This window comes from Erinaceus europaeus, chromosome 4, assembly GCF_950295315.1.
Source record: "Erinaceus europaeus chromosome 4, mEriEur2.1, whole genome shotgun sequence".
NCBI lineage: Eukaryota > Metazoa > Chordata > Mammalia > Eulipotyphla > Erinaceidae > Erinaceus > Erinaceus europaeus.
Genome location: NC_080165.1, coordinates 84,409,992 through 84,431,044, shown reverse-complemented (window position 1 = coordinate 84,431,044; position 21,053 = coordinate 84,409,992). Strand labels below are relative to the sequence as shown.

Below are 21,053 nucleotides of genomic sequence, written 5' to 3'. Positions count from 1 at the left end.
AAATAAGTCTCTGGCCATAGCATACCAAAGGTTTCTGATATCATCTAATAATATGAAATCCAATCAACTTTAAGGAACACATAAGGAAAGTATTAAACTTGAATATAAATTAATATTTTATCAGCTTAAAGGTGCTAATCTCAAGATGAAACTTATCTTAAGTCAGATATCAGTTAATTGAGTTCCTCAGAAAAATGCAATACTAGTTGTGCAGTTTGAAACTTGTATAATAAACCCTAAATCTGTTCTTGCTTTACTTTTCACAGTAACAGAGAAAGGGAAAGACATACTCAGCATCTCCTCATAATATAATCATCTTTACCAGTCTTTTATCAATTAGGTATAAAGAAATCTGTACTGAAGTCCCTTTTCATCTCTATTTTAAGTTTCCCCAAATTAAGGACACCTTACAAGACAACTGGGGATTAATTAAGTCTGTTAAAAGTCTAAATTGGAGACAGGCAGTAGCATAGAGGGTTAAGTGCAATTGGTGCAAAGTGCAAGGACTGGCATAAGTATCCTGCTTAGAGCCCCCAGCTCCCCACCTGCTGGGGAGTCACTTCACAAGTGGTGAAGCAGGTCTGCAGGTGTCTGTCTTTCTCTCCCCCTCTCTGTCTTCCCGTCCTCTTTCTACTTCTCTCTGTCCTATCCAACAAGGACGACATCAACAACAATAACTACAACAGGGCAACAAAAAGGGAATTAATATTTTTAAAAAAAAGAAAGTCTAAATTACAGTTGAATCTTTGTAAGGGTGCTACTTTGTGAATTTCTCCTGTACTGTATTGAACATGACGTAATGATTCCATTTAGGCACCTATCATATTCCCATATTCTATACTTTTATCTCCACAAATTCTGTATTCATCTCTGCTTACTAGCTAATCAGTTATAATTTTTCCTAAAGATTATTATTTTCAATCTCTATTTAACTAAATAAATATAATCTATTGTTTTACTTCCAAGTTACTAAATCAGCACTTTTTCTGAGCTTGAATATGACAGTACTAAAATATTATTCAAATTATTTTTTTAATTATGATAAATTTTATGCTTATACAAGTCTCTGGATTCCACTATTAAGAAACCTCTCCATCACCTTTTACACATTCAAACATACTGTTTAAAATTCAACTAAAATGATGCCATTTGAAATAAAACTCTAGACTGATTCTTGTAAAAGTGAATTTTTTCATATAAATCCTACTACTCAATTACCTCCACTTGTTTCAATTATATTTATTTAAATTTATACATAATTTGCAAATAAGCTCTCAAATGATTAAGAATGAATATTAAAAATTCATTTAACACTTAAAAATCAAGTTCTGTCACTATATTATTAGTTTGCTCTTGGCACATAATCATTTAATAAATATTTAACTGAAATGTTAATATTATTTTTGATAGTTTAGTTGGATCAATGTAAAAAAATTAAGGTAGGCTAGTCTATGTGTGTGAAGAAATTTTCCAATGCTAATCCATTTGTATTAAAAATTGATGTTATATTTAAAAGCTAATCTTCCTCAGTTTTTGAAGTAATAACAGTCATTGCATTCATTCATTAACTAATGCATTAATTTGCCTCATTAATTTACTAAACAAACATTTTCTGAGCACTTCTAGTATGTCAGATAACATACTAGAATTGTAGTTATATTTTCATTAAAATAAATACTTTATAATAAGTGAAATATAGTGTGTAACTAATATTTTATTGTGATATTTTGTGTATATATATTATATATATATAGTGTGTGTGTGTGTTTGTGTGTGTGTGTGTGTGTGTGTGTGTGTGTAAAAGTATCTCAGAAACACACAAGCATTCTGTCATATATTATTTGAATAACTGCTGTCTTTGATGGAAATTTATTTCCAGTTCTCATAGTTTTATTACATATTATATCTGACATCCATGTATCAACAATCTTGTTTTAAGAATATACCTTATGGAGGCCAGGCAGTAAGTACTAAAGCGGGTTAAGCACACCTGGTGCAAAGCACAAGGACCTGTATAAGTATCCTAGTTCGAGCCCTGGCTCCCCACCTGCATTGGGGGTCGCTTCATATGTAGTGAAGAAGGTCTGCAGGTGTCTATCTTTCTCTCCCTCTCTGTCTTCCTGTCCTCTCTTGATTTGTCTCTGTGTTAGCCAACAATGACAGCAATAACAACAACAACAACAATAATAACAACAATGATAAACAACAAGGGCAACTAAAGAAAATAGCCTCCAAGAGCAGTGGATTCGTAGTGTAGGCACAGAGCTACAGCAATAACCCTGGTGGCAAAAAATATACATATATATATATATATATATATGTATATATATATATATATATACATACACACATTATGAAAAATTCAATGTAAGAAAAAGAAAGGGTGATAGACAAATAAAGATATGGTACTACTGGAATTTGGAGAGAAACAATTCCCATATGAGGGGTTTAGGAAGAACATATTTTGAATAGTTGGCCTTTGATTTGGGCTAGAACAGATGGGAAGATTTATCAACAGATACAGTGGATTGTATGAAACTACTCCCCTGCAATGTTATAATCTTGTAAAACATTACTAAATTACTAGGAGAAAAAAGATAAAGAAAGGAAAAAAGGAAGGCAGGAAGGAAAGAAGGAAGGTAAGAAGGGAGGGAGGGAGGAAGGAAGGAAGGAAGGAAGGGAGCGAGGGAGGGATGAAGAGAAGGAAGGAAAGAAAAACTTAATGCTTGTGGGGGGAGGATAGTAAATGCAGCATATTCTTCCAGGGATGTGATACAATGAAAAGAATGTTGACTTTGCATTCCAGGGATCCAGAGTTCAATCCCTGGCATTGCATGAGCCAGAGTGATGTACTGGCCCTTTTTCTTTTTTCATGTTACTACATAAGTAAATCTTGTAAAAAGAAAGCAGAATATTATAAAAATATCTTCTTACATATATGCAAATATTTCACTAAAATAAGACAATATGTTTTCTGAAAATTACTGCAGATTAGTATAACTTTTTAATCATAATTGCATTCAGTTTTTCTAATATCATATTTTAAATATTCAAAGATAAATTATTGAAAACCTTGATAAGCTGAATGTAGCTCTAGAGATTTACACCAAAATTATTTTATTTAGTTATTTTTTCTTTATTTTAAAATTAAATATGTACATATGCTGAAGGTCATGTTTTGAATTAACAGAAAAACATCTATTTGACTAAGATGGTTCAGAGGCAATTGCTTAGTAATTTAAAAATAAAAAGTTAACTCTTAAAATACGTTATTTCACTCTGTTTTTGTAGTGTACAGTTATTGTGTTCACTACCAAATGGTTTCTGAACAAGTCATAGAAGTTTATTATAACTAAGTTTATGTTCTAATATACAATGTTGAGCTAAAAGTATTAGAAGGGGTTATAAAAATGACCCAATTCGCATGTAATAGTCTATTTACTTTGTGGTATTATATAAAATCCTCAACCCCAAATAATGGCAGTGTGTTCTAATATACAATTGTGGCAAGTAAGATAGTGTTTATAATAGAGGCTCATGACTCACGATGACTTTTCTATTTAGCCTACCACAATTGTAACCATTTACTCAACTGATGAAAATAGTCATTTCCATAATGCCACAATGTTATCTTAAGCTCTGTGTACGTTTGAAGGAATCAAACTTCATACTTAGTTCCCTAATTGTCTGTAGTCGTCTCCCTTAATAGAACCACTTTTCTTTATTATATAGACCCTAAACTATGAGAAAACCACATTTGGGCAGTATATGTAGATTCCTTCCACTCTATAGTGGTCTTAAAGTTATTTATTATTATTTTTGGCACCTCCTTCCTTCAAAATCTTAAGTAATGGTCTCTTTGGAGGGCAACAATAAAGTTGTCCCCCGAAAAATGTGCTATAAAAAGTTAGTGTCAATTTGTTTTATTGACTGTTAACAATCATATCTGGGGGAGAATCACTTCACTAACATAGATAGGCTCATGTTTTTGCTTTAAATTCATACATTAAAAAGCAATTGTTTATTTTCTTTAAAATGCATCAGTTTTATATCATTTTATTGAGAGTTACAATAAAAGGATACAACAAAAATGACCCTTAACAAGTGCATGAAAAAATAGTAGTATGCCCTTACGACGAAATCCTATCAACAATAACAAAAATATTGTTCTACACAACATGAATAAATTTCAAATACATTAATTAAAGAAGTAGACTCATAAGCCTACATATTGTATTGTTTCTACTTATATAATCTTCTAGAGAAGGCAAACTATAAAAACCAACCAACCAAACAAAAAAATCAGTTTCCAGGGCCTGACGTAGAGAGGAAAAGTCTATAATGGATCACAAAGAGATAATGTGGGTTGATTTAAATGTCCTGTGTCTCAATTTTGATAATCACATAATATTTTGCATCTGTCTCACACATCACTATGGTAAGTAGGCAAAATCTACCGAATGCAAATCTAACTTTAAAAAAAGAAAAACATGGTCTAACTTTTCATGAATCTAAAAAGAAAAATTCAACAGTCAATTTTATCAAATAAGGAAAATACTTGTTGACTTCACAAGATATTTTAAGACTGTCCCCTTTTCAGAAACCAAAAACATTTCCTTATCTACCATAGGAAACTATTTGTTTTGCATATGATATTTTAGGGGAAAAAGTCATATTGAGTAAGCGCATTGTTTATTTCTTTATTATAGACTTACTAAAATAATCTCTAAAAGTAACAATATTTCATCAAATACTAGCTTTTGTAAATGTTAATTTGTCATGGTAATTATCTAATCTTAAAATTAGACTATTATTAATTATTAGCAACCACACAATATGATTATCTTCTCCCTGTCTCTGTCTAGTAAGCAATGTAATAATTCAGAAAGATATTGGGAAAAACACTACTAGAAACTCTCACAGAATATAACTGATACTTAGATAAAAGAAACAATATAGCAGGATTAGAGACAATCCTAAGAATGGTTTAGACAGCAAATGCCTTACCTTTGCGTTTGAGTGGCATAGCTGTTATCATATGTTTCATAAGTCTGGTCATCATATTCACCCCCGTAGCCATCATCATACCCCTGAGGCAGAAAATGGTAGAAAGACCTATTAACAATCAATTTGATTATCATATGTTTTGGTTAATGAAATTTTTATATAATGTGATCTTGGTTTAAGTTGTATGTTTAATTATATCACATTTAACTAGATGAGCAATTTCCATGTAAAGTTGAATATTTCATGGATCAAATGTTAATGTTTGGTAGTTAACCTCATATTAGTCAAGTAGTAGTACCTGCTCTATGATTTATTAGAAGTTTGACTGACACTAGTGGAGAAAAGTTAAAAAATTCAAAATAAAATGTTTATAAAGGGGCCTGGCAGTGGTGCAGCCTGTTGAGACCACATGTTACTATGCACAAGGACCAGGTTTAAGCCCCTGGTCCCTACCTACAGGTGGGAAGTTTCATGAGTGGTGAATGCTGCACATACCTCTCTTTCTCTTTCCCTTTCTATATCCCCCTCCCACTCAATTTCTCTCTGTCCTATCAAATAAAATAATTGACAGATAACACTGATGGCAAAAATAAAACGATTAAGTATAGTATGGATTTGTAAGATTAATCACGTTTTGCAATGGGGTTGATATATTTGTCACAACCCCTCTGCAGGTGTTTTTTTTTTTTTAATTTGCTTTTTGTTGCCCTTGTTTTTTTATTGTTGTTGTTGTTGTTATTGATGTCCTCGTTGTTGGATAGGACAGAGAGAAATGGAGAGAGGAGGAGAAGACAGAGAGGGGGAGAAAAATATAGACACCTGCAGTTCTGCTTCACCGCCTGTAAAGCGACTCCCCTGCAGGTGGAGAGCAGGGGGCTCAAACCAGAATCCTTCTCTGATCCTTATGCTTCTCGCCACGTGCACTGGACCCGCTGTGCTACAGCCCGACCCCAGGTGTTTCTTTTTTAATATTTTTGTTTATTATTGGGTACAGACAGAGAGACACATGCAGCTCTACTTCATCACTTGTGAAGCTTTTCCCCTGCAGGTGGGGACCAGGGTATTGAACCTGGTTCCTTGAGCACTGTAACGTGTGTGCTTAACCCAGTGCAACACTGCTAGGTCCCTGCAAGTGTTTTTTGTTATTGTTGTTTTTTTGCTTGTTTTTCTTCTCCTTAGAATAATTTATTTTCCATACAAAGAGATGTATTTATTATTGTCAAACAAAAAGATAAAATAGAGGTGGGAAGCAAAGTAAATGAAATAATGACTTAATTTTAATATGTATTCCCCCCACTTTAAAATCTCAAATAAAATAATGTGTGGTGAGTTTAGTTGCCTTATTAAAATAATCCTAATGAAGTCAATGCAGATTTTCCTTGCAAATATGCAAGCAAGCTAGCAATGATATCTTCCAGCTATCAAAAACTAGGTGAGTAAATTAGTTTTTTTCTTTGTAATTATTGATCTAAACCCTAGCTTTTGATTTTGATCTAAATTATTCCTTATTTTGGAAAAAATCAACATATGCATATTTTCTGTCTTTATACCTTTGCTGGTACATCTTTAGAATGAAATCATTTTCTATTCTTTAATTAATAACTTTAGTTCAGATCTGGAAGCACATACATTTCTCTCTTTATCTTGCTCAGAAATTTAAGTAAAAAAGTATAGATGTGAAAGTTGCTACATTAATCTGATTTAGACCACTATTCATTCAATATGAACAATAGTATTTTTCTTCACATCAAAAATATTTTAATTTAATTTAATTTGACATTTCTGGGGCTTCAATACTCCAGGTCAACTTTAAGGCAAACAGAGACAGAGAAAGGGAGAAAAATCACCACAGCACCAAAGCTTCCCCCAGAACAGTATAGGACCAGGTCGGAACATGATGATAAAGCAGTTACACTATCCTGGTGAATTACATTGGCAGCTCAAAGTTGTTGTTTAGTCCTTTTTATCCCTCCCACCCCAATCTGGGGCCTTGAACATGTACAATCGACACTCTCAAGCTTATTTTATGATGCTTTGCAGCCTTTTAACTTCTGATAAATGGAAAAAGAGTCAGGAAGAGGCAAAGTGAGAAGAGGAGAGACACTGTAGCACTGCTCTGCACTGTAGCATACTCTAGTACTCCCCATTATCGCCATTATGCTCCCATACCTACCGGGGATTGAATGTAGGTCCTTGTGCATGGTATGCACGTACTCTAATGGGTGAACTTTCTCCCAACATTGAATCAAGAAATCTTTTAAAATAGTTTATTTTTATTTATTACTTTATTACTTCTCTATCTGGCTTACCCTTTATATTATGCTATAATTTAGAGCTGATAGATTGTGCACCTTACTATGTGTGAAGCCACAAGTTTGATCCTTGGCTCCACAGCACCAGGGGAAACTACTCAGATAGTAAAGCAGTGGTGTAAAAAAAAAATATATATATATATGTATATATACTGAATTTAAAATAATGAAAAGCACTTGGCCAAGGAGGTCCAGGAATGGAGTTGTAGCTGTACATCTGTGATCCCCCCTTCCTTAGCCCCATACTACAAAAAAAAAAAAGGAAGATATACAGATCTTAAACATACTGCTCAGGAACTTACATGAACTCACATGATTAACAATATCAGTTCCTTATATTGTTAATCTCCAACACCAGTTCTCTTTTAGTCTTTTTATGCCATACTTGATTGTTAGCTTTTGTGTTGTTTTTATTTTTTTAATTTTTTTATTTTATTATTTTATTATTTTATTTTTTTATTTATTCCCTTTTGTTGCCTTTGTTGTTTTATTGTTGTAATTATTATTGATGTCGTTGTTGTTGGATAGGACAGAGAGAAATGGAGAGAGGAGGGGAAGACAGAGAGGGGGAGAGAAAGACAGACACCTGCAGACCTGCTTCACCGCCTGTGAAGGGACCTGCCTGCAGGTGGGGAGCTGGGGGGCTTGAACCGGAATCCTGACGCCGGTCCTTGAGCTTAGCGCCACCTGCGCTTAACCCGCTGTGCTACAGCCCGACTCCCAGCTTTTGTGTTGTTAAATTGGCATTGCTTGATTTAGAAAGTTACTCATTTTCTACTGACTATTCAAGTTGTTGATGATTTATATTTTTATCATTTTATTGCGGGGGTTGTTAATGGTTTCTAGTACAATTGTTGACACATGGGTAAAATTTTTCATCTCACCATGATAGGTGTCTGCATAACATAACAGTCTCACCCTAACTTAGGTTCTTTGCCATCATTATGTACCAGTGTTCTAAAGTCCTCACTTCCCCCAGCTCCCTCCCTGCCCTTCTTCTCCATACTCCTTTGCTTTGGTGCAATACACCAAATCCAGTCCAAGTTGACTTGTTTTATTATAGGATCTCCCCCATATCTTTACCCCATATCTGATTTTTTAAAATATGGCTTCATCATCATTTTTGTTAGTTAATACTGGCATTATTATTAAGTAATGGTAGATCATTATTATTGATTAACAATACAAAATAAACTATTTTCCTTGCCATTTTGCCTCTTTTAAAGTTAGTACTCATTTGTTTTATGCTCTTCTTGCTTTTCTAGTCATTGAGAAACATTTGTTTTCAGTTGTTTCAATAGTTACATTAAATGTTGGAATATTACCAAATATTAAAAATAAAACAAAACAGGTTTATCATTTCCTTTTGTGTTCCAGGGAAACTACCTCTTTTAGAACCATCTCACTACACCCTGATGTAGACTGAGAAATCTCAACCTCTGAAGGCAGAGTGGTTTACCTAAGATCTCACTAACACCATCACTTTGTGAATAATTTTCTTTGACTACATTCTGTTGTCTGTTTACTCTCATTTCTTATTCAATCATCTCTTTCAATAAACTCTATTAAGAGGTATATTACAGAAGTCTCTTCTTCACTTTTTATGTTACCTTGATACCCAGACTATATATTTTCATAAAATTAAAAAGTAATATTGTTTAGTTATTTATTCATTTATTTATGTATTTATAACAGAGAGAGAGAGAAGACACACAGAGTGAGACCAGGGTATAAAATGGAAATTTCCAACTATGGGCACCATCACCCCATACAATAACCTGAGTTTTTATTTTATTCTAGTGAAGATGATTTGACATCTTTTACTTACACACACACACACACACACACACACACACCCATGAAGATAAAACACATTTCAGTTAGAGATATAATCATGAAAAATGACTCCTCTCTCCAAATTTCTTTATATATGTGAATTTATTATTTATTTATTTAATTATTTATTTATTTCCTGACCAGGTCTATGGCTGGGTCTTGGTGCCAGCATGACATATCTTTGCTTCTGGAAATATATATATATAAACAATCTGGGGGGGGGGTGAAGCTTCCTCACTGCTGGTGGGAACCAGCAGTTTGAGCAAAGGTCCTTGCTCATATAAATAAATGTGTGTGCTTTAAAAGATACACTACTACCCAGCTCCGTGAATTTAGGAATTTCTTAGTATTCTATTCTTTTTAAAATATTTTATTTATTTTTAATGAGAGAGATACAGAGAGAAAACAGAGGTAGAGACCAAAGCACTGCTCAGTTCAAGTTTATGGTAGTTCTGGAGATTAAAACTGGGACCTCAGAGCCTGGAGCATCAGAGTCTTTTTGCATAATCACTGTACTATCTTCCAAGCAGTGCTCTGATTTCAAAAAAAAAAAGGAGGGGGGAAAAGAAGAATGAGCAAAAGAGAGGAAGAGGAGGAAAGAAATGAACAGAAAATGAAATGTACTAAGTTAAAAAGACACAAGTAAACCTTTGAGAAAAGAAGTCTGACAGGAAGTGAATCTTCCCATAATTTAAACTTTGTAGTTATTACTTTTATTGTACACCTTTAAAAGTAGTGTTTTGTTTCTAAATGTCAAGAAATCTTCAGAGCCTAAGATTTTAATCTACTTATGATTTAAGAAGCTACTAGCTTGTTATGACTTCATAGATGCTAGCAGAAGATGTAAAAAAAAAAAATAAGGTGGAAGCAAACCTACATTTGTTCTGAGTAGTAATGTTACTTCATCCCTAGGTAGTTTTTGCAATAGGCACATTACTTAAGAAAAAGTGTTGCAAAGCTCTGGGAATAGCATAATGGTTATGCAAAAAGACTTTCTAGCCAGAGGCACCAAAGATCCCAGGTTCTCTCCCCAGAAACATAATAAACCAGAACTGAGCGGTACTCTAGTTAGTGAACAAAAAGAAACAATATAAGCAAAGAGTAGTCAGAATTTAAATTCTTGGTATACTCAGTCAGATATTACAGAGGCACTGAGGTTCATGATAAGTAGCTCCTCCCAGCATGAGGTGAGCAAAAAGGCATCAATCCTAAGAGCCTTTTACAGTATTAAGGAGGGAAGTGTTATTTATTCAAATGCTTCCTCATTTATTTAATATTTGAAGACTAGGTCAGCAGAAGATAATAAATATGTACTTTTAATTTTATTTCTTTAGCAAAAACCAATGTTTCCTACTTTTTTAAATGCAATATTCTTTTTTTCTTGTCTCCCTGATTTCTAAAAAAAAAAAAAAAAAACCTAAGGGAAATGCTATCTAACATCCCTTTTTATGAATAGGAACAGATATTGACAATTGTGATATACTATTTCTAAAATTCCTTCGTTTAATGAGGTTCCCAACTCCTGCAGAATGCTGACTTTTTTTTACCACAATGCTTTCAAATCTGGTTCCCTTTTCTGTAAAGAATGACTAAAATTTAATTTCCAAAGTTTTACAAGTTTTAAGACATTATGACTTTCAATGCTACTTAGTTTAAGTGTTCAAGTAAATGACTTAACATTTGTAAAAGCATCAACTAGATACTACACAATAAAGTCTAGGTTAATAAAAATAATAAAGTTCAGTATGTGGTAAGAAAAAAGTTCTATTTACATAGTGCTTCTAGGCTACAATTTAAATCTTATCCTCTGTATTATTTTAGTTATCCGGCCCCCCCTTGTATGCTATGAGTATTAACTCTGTGTTTTGAGAAAAGATTCAGTTCCACCTCCATTTGTGTGTGTGTGTGTGTGTGTGTGTGTGTGTGTGTGTGTGTGTGTGTGTCTGTTTATTGGATAAAGACAGAGATAAATTGAGAGGAGAGAGAAGGATAAAGAGGGAGAGAGACAGAGATACACCTGCAGCCCTGCTTCACCACTCGTGATGCTTTCCTCCTGCAGGTTAGGATGGAAAGCTTGAACCTGGGTCCTTGCTGATTATAATGCAAACGCTTAACCAGGTGCGCCACAGCCTGACCCCTCCACCTCCATTTTTTTAAATTTATTTTTTATTTAAGAAAAGATAAATTAACAAAACCATAGGGTACAACTCCACACAATTCCCACCACCCAATCTCCATATCCCATCCCCTCCCCTGATAGCTTTCCCATTCTCTGTCCCTCTGGGAGCATGGACCCAGGGTCATTGTGGGTTGCAGAAGGTGGAAGGTCTGGCTTCTGTAATTGCTTCCCCACTGAACATGGATGTTGACTGTTTTTTTATAAATACCTTTAACATGTTAGAAATCAGATAGAAATACATTCAATTCAGTTGCTCAGAGAAATGACCAAAGAAATTGATTTTATCACAGTCTTCTTATGTTTCATTTGTTAATGGATTATTTCTAAATCTGTTGACATTTTCATACATTACAACCTAAATGCCATTACTATTTCTGAGCAGAGCCCAAAGTCAGTGTTTTAAAACACTGTCTCCAAGATTGTCCATGTTTCTCAAAAGGAAAGATAGGTAAAATTGTAAACATCATCAATGACTAACTAAGAACAGGCTCAAGTTACAGAAAACTCATCCTTTTCAATTAGTGTCAAAAGATTAAAGACAAATAGAAGACTTTTGTCATTTCTTAATAGATATGTCTCTCTCTCTCTCTCTCTCTCTCTATATATATATATATATATATATATATATATGGTTTTCTTTCATTTTTCTTGCTTTTTCCTTTTCTCACTCTCTTTCTTCTTTCCTTCCTTCCTTCCTTCCTTTCTATCTTTCCTTCTTCTTTCTGGGCCAGGACTTCACCCATTAATGATTTCATTGCTTCAGGTGACCTTTCATTCATATATACACAAACACAAAAGATGAGCAACACCAGGACATCAGAGCTTTCCCTGATGTCATAGTACCTCCCATGAGGTGCTAGGACTCAAAATCAGGCTATGCACATGACTAGACATTCATCTTGCTCGATGAGCTATTTCTCTAGCTTATAACATCATAGTTTACCAATCAGCAAGTCACATAAAGTGCTGGCATTTTTCAAGGACTTTTCACCACCAATAATCTGTTCAGTGCTTTAAAGTTGCAACTTTGCATTTTATACCACTGTTTTAAGTTATAAGAAACTCGTCTATAAGTTATTAACATCATTATAGATTACCTGATTCAACCTGTTTATGTCAGGGGATAAATTAGAAATGAAAACAGTAAGAAAAAAACTCTACATTTCATAATGACTATCACCACATTTCATGGTAATATAATTTTAGAACTGATAAGACAAAAATATGCTAGCAAGATGTACCTATTTAATATTTTTCAGTAATTCTTCTCCAGAAGTATTTGAGTTTTGATTTTGGGAGTATTTTTTTCAGTTAGAAAGAAATTAAAGAATCTGTCACACCAATAAATAAATGATTCTGTTATTTTGTTTTACACAATTATTGCTTAAATGTGTATTAAATGAAATAATTTAATATAAGCCAGCTAGGTAGTAATAATCTATATGGTATTATTTCTTCTGTATGCTAGAATACATAACAAAAGTTGCTTTATTATTCTGATAGAAAAATACTTGTAATATTTTTGTGAATCTTTTGGTTATATATTAGTAATTGGTCATCTTACAGATGAGAATATAAGAAACAAAGGACAGAACAATAAAATACAGGATGGACCCTCAGTGGGATGTAATCCACACAGCAGACTTGGGGACTCAGAAGAGAGAAGGTAGGAGCACTAAAAGTATGTTTAGAACCTATGTCCTCTGGTGGAACAAGATAATGGTTTGGTGCAGGGTGAAATGTACTTTGACACCTGTCTTGAGGATATGTGGAGATGTATCTTTGTGACAACAACAGTCCTTTAAAGCAACATTTCCTCAATAAAGTGATACTGAAGTTGGGAGTCAGAGCATGAATGTGACTAGTATCTCTGGAGAACTGAACTTTGAAATTCAATTTTATATTTATTTATTTATTTATTTTTCTTTTTGTTGCCCTTCTTTTATATTTTTGTTGTAGTTATTATTGTTGTTGTTATTGATGTTATTGTTGTTAGATAGGACAGAGAGAAATAAAGAGAGGAGGAGAAGACAGAGAGGGGCAGAAAGATAGAATTTTAAACTTGAGTATCTACGTGCCAGGTACTGCAATACCAGTGAGTAGAAATAGGAATTTTTTGGCTTAATGTTATAATGTTCATTTTCTTTTCTGTGCAAACTTACCCATAGAAGAATGAGAAAAAAACCAAAGGATATATATTTCATAAATTTCATTTTGATAGCAAATAATACACAATTTTGAATATGCTATCTATTTCCTTTTCATTACTTTGTGTCCTGCTATAGTCATTACCCTTGATTTTCTCTTTCATGATTTTGTTGTTGTTGTTTTACAATAAAGGAACACAGTAAGCCACTTGGGTGAGCACTTTCTAGACTTAGGTCTTTAGTAATATTCAAAGAAAAAAAGGGACATATTATTGACATAATATTTTATGGCTCTGAGAAAATTTCAGTATGCAAACATCTAAACAACAAGGAACAGTGAGTGTTGTTAAAATTTTCGGCTCTAGCCGGGTTAGCTTCACGGGCGGGTAACAGAGACGCGGAGACAACGGCTGGGCAGGGAAGCTGTATTTCTTTATTCAGGAACAACGATTCATAAACTAAACCAAACTAATCACCAAACAGAACTCTGCTGTCTCTTTGCGGCGGCGCAAGCACTCTCTCTTACTCTGCAACTCAGGAACCCTCCAACTCTGAAACTCTGAAACTCTTCAACTGTGGAACTCTCTCTTACTCTGTAACTCTCAAAATCTGGAACTCAGGAACCCTGGAACTCTGCCGGGGTTCCTAGGGGCGGGGCCAAGCGGGCCCGCGAAAACTAACTGGACTGATCCAATTCTCTTGGCGGGGGAGAACTAGAACCCAATATAAAGCATACAACAAGTTAGCCCATTAAAAAATGAAAATAGTTCTTGGTGCTGCAGCTATGCTTCATATAATCGTAATATGTACAAATCATTTATGATTCAAATACTGCTATTATAAAGCAGAATCTTGTGTTTTTATCTGTTATATTCCTGTTTCCTTTCTAAACAAGTAAAATGACCTTTGAGTTTTATGCTTAAGGATGTTTTAACATTCCCAAAATTGATAATGCAGATTTATTTTAAGAATGCATAGTATTTTTGTGTGTAAAGAGTAGGAATAGACAAGAAATGCTTTATGTATAATATTGTTCATATTTTTAAAATGAGCAACAACAAAACACCATTCTTGCACAAAGAGCTTAACAACAGGGAAAAGTAAGAATACTTTGAAAAGAACATCACTCAAGCCCCCAGCCATCACCCCCCCTCAGGAAGAAAGTTTGACAAGTGGTGAAGCAGTGCTGTAGGTGTGTTTCTCCCTCTTTCTCTCTCTCTCACTCTAATTCTCTCCCTATTTCCCACTTCCTCTCAATTTCTGGCTGTCTCTGGAATAAATAAAGATGATAAATTTTAAGGAAAAGAACATCACTAAAGATTTTTTATTTATGTTTTAGAAGTTTATAGTATGCTTAAATTCCAGACTAATGAATAAAATGGAACTTTTGTTTCAGTACCAAATGGTAACAAAAATGAAAGAAGCAGTATGATGATGATGAGACTAACACAGAGACTGCTAAGCATGCAAAATAATAAAGGGAATAAATTATGTCAAATCTATAGGGCTAAAATATTTTATAATTGTCATTTGGTATGCTTCTAGTTCTGCTTCTGGGACCCCTTCTGTTACATTGCTTGACGTTGTGGTCTATTTACATGGTCATTCTGTTACATTGGTTTGGTCTCACTCCCCCCTGCCTCCGAGAGATTTTGGTTTAGTCCTCACTGGTTCCGTTTCTTCCTTCTCCCCGCCCCCTAACATACATGTACTTCCTTGGTTCCTGACTCTTCTGCTGGAGGAGAGAGATGAAAGAGAAGGACAAGATTGTGATTAGAGATAGCCTAGATTGTGCTGTGTTTCATGTGAATAAAGAAATACTGCTGTCCACTCAGCCATGAGTCCCTGGTCGTCTTTGTCTCCTGCCTGCGAAGCCAGCCCAGCGAAAATGACATATAGTCTCAGCATCAATCATCATTTTTATTATCATTATTATTATGCTCTGGACTTTTGTTAACATTTCTTGAGAAGCATCTAACTAAGTAGATGACAGTTATCCTTTTCTTTCTGAACCTTTATTGTTCTTTTTATATATTCTTAACTCTTAGCTGCAGGAACCATCAAACATTAAGGAATAATAGAGTTTATGTCCAATTTATTCATTTACCAGTTGTACTATGCATGCCTTCTTTACTCGGATTAGTTGAAAAACAATTATTTTATCCAGACGTATCCATCTTCTGATTCTATTCTATATCTCCTCTATTTTTTTACATTTACTTTTTAAAGTTTTTTACTATATTTGTTTATTTATTGGACAGAGACAGCCAGAAATTGAGAGGGAAGGGGAAGATAGAGAAAGAGAAAGAGACACCAGCAGAGCTGCTTCATCACTTGCAAAGCTTCCCCTCTGCATGTGGGAACTGGAGGTTTACGCATGCACTCAATCAGGTGCACCACAACTCAGCCTTGTTTCTTTTTTTTTAACCAATGAATACCTGTATGTTATCATTCAGATGAAAAAAAATAATAATAAAGAGACAATAAATTATCACAAGGATAGTCAAACGTGACAGATGTAATTATTTTTCAAGTTTGAATTCTTATTTGTAAGCTATCTTGCAAGCCTTGAATGTAATATGTCTATATTAAAAACAAGGTAAACAATGACAGCAATAATAATATAACAAATAGTACACAGTTTTATATTAAATTAGTCATAGTACTGTATTTTTAAAAAAAAGTAGTGTGGCCCAGGAGGTGGCTCAATGGATACAGCACTGGACTCTCAAGCATGAGGTTCCTGAGTTTGATCGCTGGCAGCACATGCACCAGAGTGATGTCTAGTTCTTTCTCTCTCTTTCCTTCTATCCCGCTCATTTGTAAATGTGTATTTGTAAAATAAAATGTTTTTGAAAAAAGTATAAATAAGAGTTCCACATTGTGAGACCTGTGCTAAGTATACACTTCACAAAGATTATATTTTGTTGTAGGGAACTAGTTGTTGTTACTAGCCCAATTTCAACATTTTAGATGACTTTGTATGACTTTTAAAGTAAAATTTGAATTACTTAAAAGACAAATTATTCAATTTCTAAAGTTAGAAAATAATTCTACATACTTCAGCATCAATTTTTTTAAATTTATATTTAGTTTCCTAACTGTTAAGACCACAAGTAACATCTAAATATTGATTTCTTCATGACAATTTCTGTGCATTTTTAACAGTTCTAGGGAACAGAATATGAGAATTTAATATGGTAGAGGATCAGTCTGTAACAAAGATACAGATGATTGTGTATGAAATAAAATAATCATACATAACAGGGTATATATTATTATAGGATCAAAACCTTTGTAATGTGACACAGGAGGAAAATGTTCAGAGAAAGAGGGGTAGAGGCATCTGCTAGATAGCACAGGGCCTCACTGCTCAAGATACAATCCATAATATTTGTACTAAATGAACATAGTATTTAAATGCTGACTAATAATAGATATCATCTAGAAAAGCAGGAAAGAGTTATGAATTCAATTCTGGGTATTGGCAAAATGGTACATTCTGATGAAGAGAACTGTTGGCAGAAATAAATTTAACTAAGTTTAAATAATTTGATAAAGATGTCAGAACAAAATTCCATAGAAGTTTGGTTTAAATAACATGTTTTAAATAACAGACATTAATTTTTGAATAGTTTTGGAGTCCAGTTAAACTCTAAGATCAAGGTATGATCAGGTTTGATTTCTTCTGAAGCCTCTATTCTTGGCTTGTACATACTTTCCTTCTAACTGGGATCTCTCATGGTCTTACTTTCATGAGTTCTAATCTACTTATTTTATAAGTGCACTAGTCATATTGGAAGATAACGCAACCAACCTATGATTCGCTTTTACTTACATCTTACTAACTTGGAAGATTATTATGATTTTTGTATGTTTCAGAGTTGACATATAACTAGCCCTGGAAACCATTATCAAATTAACTCATATCTGGAAGTGTTGGTCAGGAATTAAACAGTAATTACTCTTATTGAAATATGAAAGTCCAGCTTTCTGGTACTTTTTCCAGCCATAACATCATATCCCCAGACAATAAGTTGTATCTACCTGCATATCAGATTTCAGGCTCAGGGGAAAGAAAAAAAAAAAAAAACTAGTATAGCCATAGGTCCTTTGGAATATAACTAAAATATGCCTACTAGCTATCTACAAAATGGAGAACCCCCAACTCTTCATCTGCACTATTCCAGCCTGTAGGTCCATGATTGGTCAACAATTTGTTGGGCTTTTTATGTTAACTCTCTTTTCAACCACCAGGTTTCAGATGCTAGCATGATGCCGACCAGACTTCCCTGGACAGACAACCCCACCAATATGTCCTGGAGCTCCGCTTCCCCAGAGCCCTTCCCCACTAGGGAAAGAGAGAGACTGGCTGGGAGTATGGATCAACCCATCAAAGCCCATGTTCAGCAGGGTAGCAATTACAGAAGCTAGACCTTCAACCTTATGCATCCGACAATGACCTTGGGTCCATACTCCTAGAGGGTTAAAGAATAAGAAAGCTGTCAGGGGAGAGGATGGTATACAGAATTCTGGTGGTGGGAATTGTGTGGAGTTGTACCCCTCTTATCCTATGGTTTAATCAATGTTTACTTTTTATAAATAAAAAATTAAAAAAAATAAATGTTAAAGTCAAAACAAGAAAACAAATCCAAAATGAAATAACTATCTTCTTTAATCATCTCTTCTAAAATGAGTTATTTGAATTTTTAACATCCTTATTCAACTATAATTAGCACCTGGTAAGTTGTCCAGACATTTATCAAATATGTAACTTGAAACAGGTATGCATCATTGTTTAGACATGGGGATACATGGGGATACACCAGTGAAGTTGTCACCAGATTCTTGATACTGTGTAATTCCTGTCTCTCCTCTTTGCAATTTATTCCTGACCCCAAGCAATGCTTGTCTGATTGTCATTATTACAGATCAGTTTGTATTTCCTAGAATTTTATATCAGAATCAGAGAGTATCTATACTATATTTTTCTATTTCTTTGCATGACTGGTATTTTTGATTGGATGGCATAGACTGTGGTTTTTGCTTTTCTTGGCATTGGGTATTTTTCTTTCATATAAATATTTTACAGCTTTGCTCTGGGACATATTTGAATTATATGTAAACCACTTTTTTTCCAGTCTTGCTTTTAATGTTTGCTAGGTAGGAACAGAGCAGTGCTCATCTTAAGGCTTATTGTTCCCTACCACTAAATAAGAACTTTATATGCATTTTATTATGTGTCATTAATAATAAATGATGTTTTTTAGTATGAAACTAGAGAACAGGCATTATTTCTAATGCTATATGAATGTTAAGCACTATTATTGAGTTTTTTAGGCAGTGATGTTTCTTTCAAATTCTGCTATCAATATGTTACAGATTCTAGAATTTTCTCTATTCATCTCTCTTCTGGATAGTACTCTAAAAACTGAGTTTTCCTGACCACTTGGAATTCTCAAATCTACTTAGGAGGTTTACTGAACTTTTCTATAGCGCAGTCTGAAAACTCTGGAGCCTGTAATCTCTCAGACTGTGGAACTCACTATTGGCTGAACTGCTAAGTGTAGACTGGATCGCACTCTGGCTTTAAGCCCTAAGGTTTAATCTTGACTCCATGCCCATGTTTTGCTGGTTCAAAGCCCAGAAATTTAGCCTTGACTCTGGGCCCAGAAGCTTCACCCAGGACCTTCTGCTCTGTGCACTAAATGCCAACGTTGTACTCTGTACACAGTCCTAATAACCTGATGTGCTGCTGAGACTGCATATCTCATGTAAGGACCGCTGACTGCTGTGCATGTCTTCTTCTAGTGTTTGCCCTTCTTCCGTAGCCAGTCAACAGCGTCAGGTTGAGCCTGATGTAAAGTTTCAAGACCTCCTTTGAATCTGGAGAGGTGGCAGTCGTTGACTATGTGGGTCATAGTCTGTCTGTAGCCGCAGGGGCAGTTTGGGTCGTCTCTGGCTCCCCAGCGATGGAACATAGCGGCACACCAGCCATGGCCTGTTCGATAGCGATTGAGGAGGGCCCAATCATAACGTGCTAGGTCAAAGCCAGGTTGACGCTTGCAGGGGTCTGTGATGAGGTGTTTGTTCTTTACCTCAGCTGACTGCCAACTCTGTTTCCAAGAGTCTGTGCATGTCTAAATTGACTGTATCAGCCTATGAGAGTATGCTCTGCAGAAACAATAAAGTGCTTGTGCTTGCTCTACCAATATAATCTCCCTGTGTTTTCTTTCAGCTAGGGATCTCACCTCACTGAAACCCCATTCAGCCAGTGAAGGCTGACTTTTGAAACTCATCTCTCTTCATCTCCTGTCTTTTAGAGATCAGTATCCTTTAATACCTAACGTCCAGTGTCATTACTCTTGTTTCACATATTTCATGAATTGTGTGTGTGTGTGTGTGTGTGTGTGTGTGTGTGTGTGTGTGTTATTTTAGGTGAAAAGGTAAATCAGGTTCGTGCTTACTTCATTTATCCAGAAGTACTTGCAACCTGACTTAAACTCTGCTTGTAAATACACCTTTGAGTTTTTCTACTAAAATAAGCTGGGATTTTTTTTTTATGGATAGATTCCTTGCGGGTTTTCATTTTAATAACTGCTGTTCATTGCTGCCACAATGTTTTATATGTATGAAGCATCTGATAACTGTTTGCTAATCTTGAGCAGTTAAACAAATTCCAGGTAGAGATTTTTGGCATATGGTACTTACATATGGTATGATCCGCTTTCTATTATTTATTAAAACATTTGGACCCCCTCCCCAATCATTGTCCTCTTAACAGATGCATCAAATAGGGATCATAAGGCTCAATAACTTGTTCCACATCTACAGTTCAATAAATACAGGCCTGTTGTGCGACTTTAAGGAAATTACCTAATCATTTTGTGGTAGATTGCTTATATCCACCCTTAAAATGGATAAAATAATACCAGCTCAAAATTATTGTGCTCTGGCTAAAATGGAAGCCAAATATATATATATATATATTTTTCCTCAACCATCTAAACTATTAATGAAACTGATTATTATATTTATAGTCTGATGTTCTAAGGAATCTAGTGTTAAATGTTAAATGGAAAAATAAAGCTAAGAGAATAAATCATTCTTTATTTAAGAGAGAAAATATGTATCCCCTGCCCCATTAGGACTTCATATTTCAGAATGACTTTTTCATATGGAAAAACAGACACAAGGAGCTGGATGAAGGTTAACCCAGTATAACATGTTACTGTGCACGAGGAACTAAGTCCTCATTTACCAGGGGTGGGGATGGGGGATGGGAGGAAGCTTTCTAGGTGTTGGAGCAGTGCTGCATGTATCATTCTATCTGTTTCTCCACTGTGTATATATCTGGGCATGTGCAATGAAAACAAGAGTAAATAATGGGACCATATCAAACTAAAAAGCCTCTACATATTGAAAGCAAACCTAAGCATGGTAACCAGGCAACCCAATAACTAGAATATAATATTTGCATATCACAATAAGACAAGCAATTAATATTAAACACCTATAAAGGACTGGTATAGCTCAACTAAAGGAAACAAAAGCACTATCTCAATTAAAAAG

General features: G+C 34.6%; 1 protein-coding gene across 3 annotated transcripts in view; it reads right to left on the bottom strand.

Annotated features, from left to right (window-relative positions):
• The window catches only part of KHDRBS2 (KH RNA binding domain containing, signal transduction associated 2), an 829,362-nt gene that overhangs the window by 123,685 nt on the left and 684,624 nt on the right, over positions 1-21,053 (bottom strand). For all 3 annotated transcript variants that reach the window (XR_009549510.1, XM_060189997.1, XM_060189998.1), the window contains one exon: positions 5,008-5,090. Coding sequence is in view for 2 of the 3 variants with exons in the window: in XM_060189997.1 (XP_060045980.1) it covers positions 5,008-5,090 (83 nt within the window). In the remaining variant the exon portion in view is untranslated. The remainder of the gene's footprint in view (positions 1-5,007; positions 5,091-21,053) is intronic.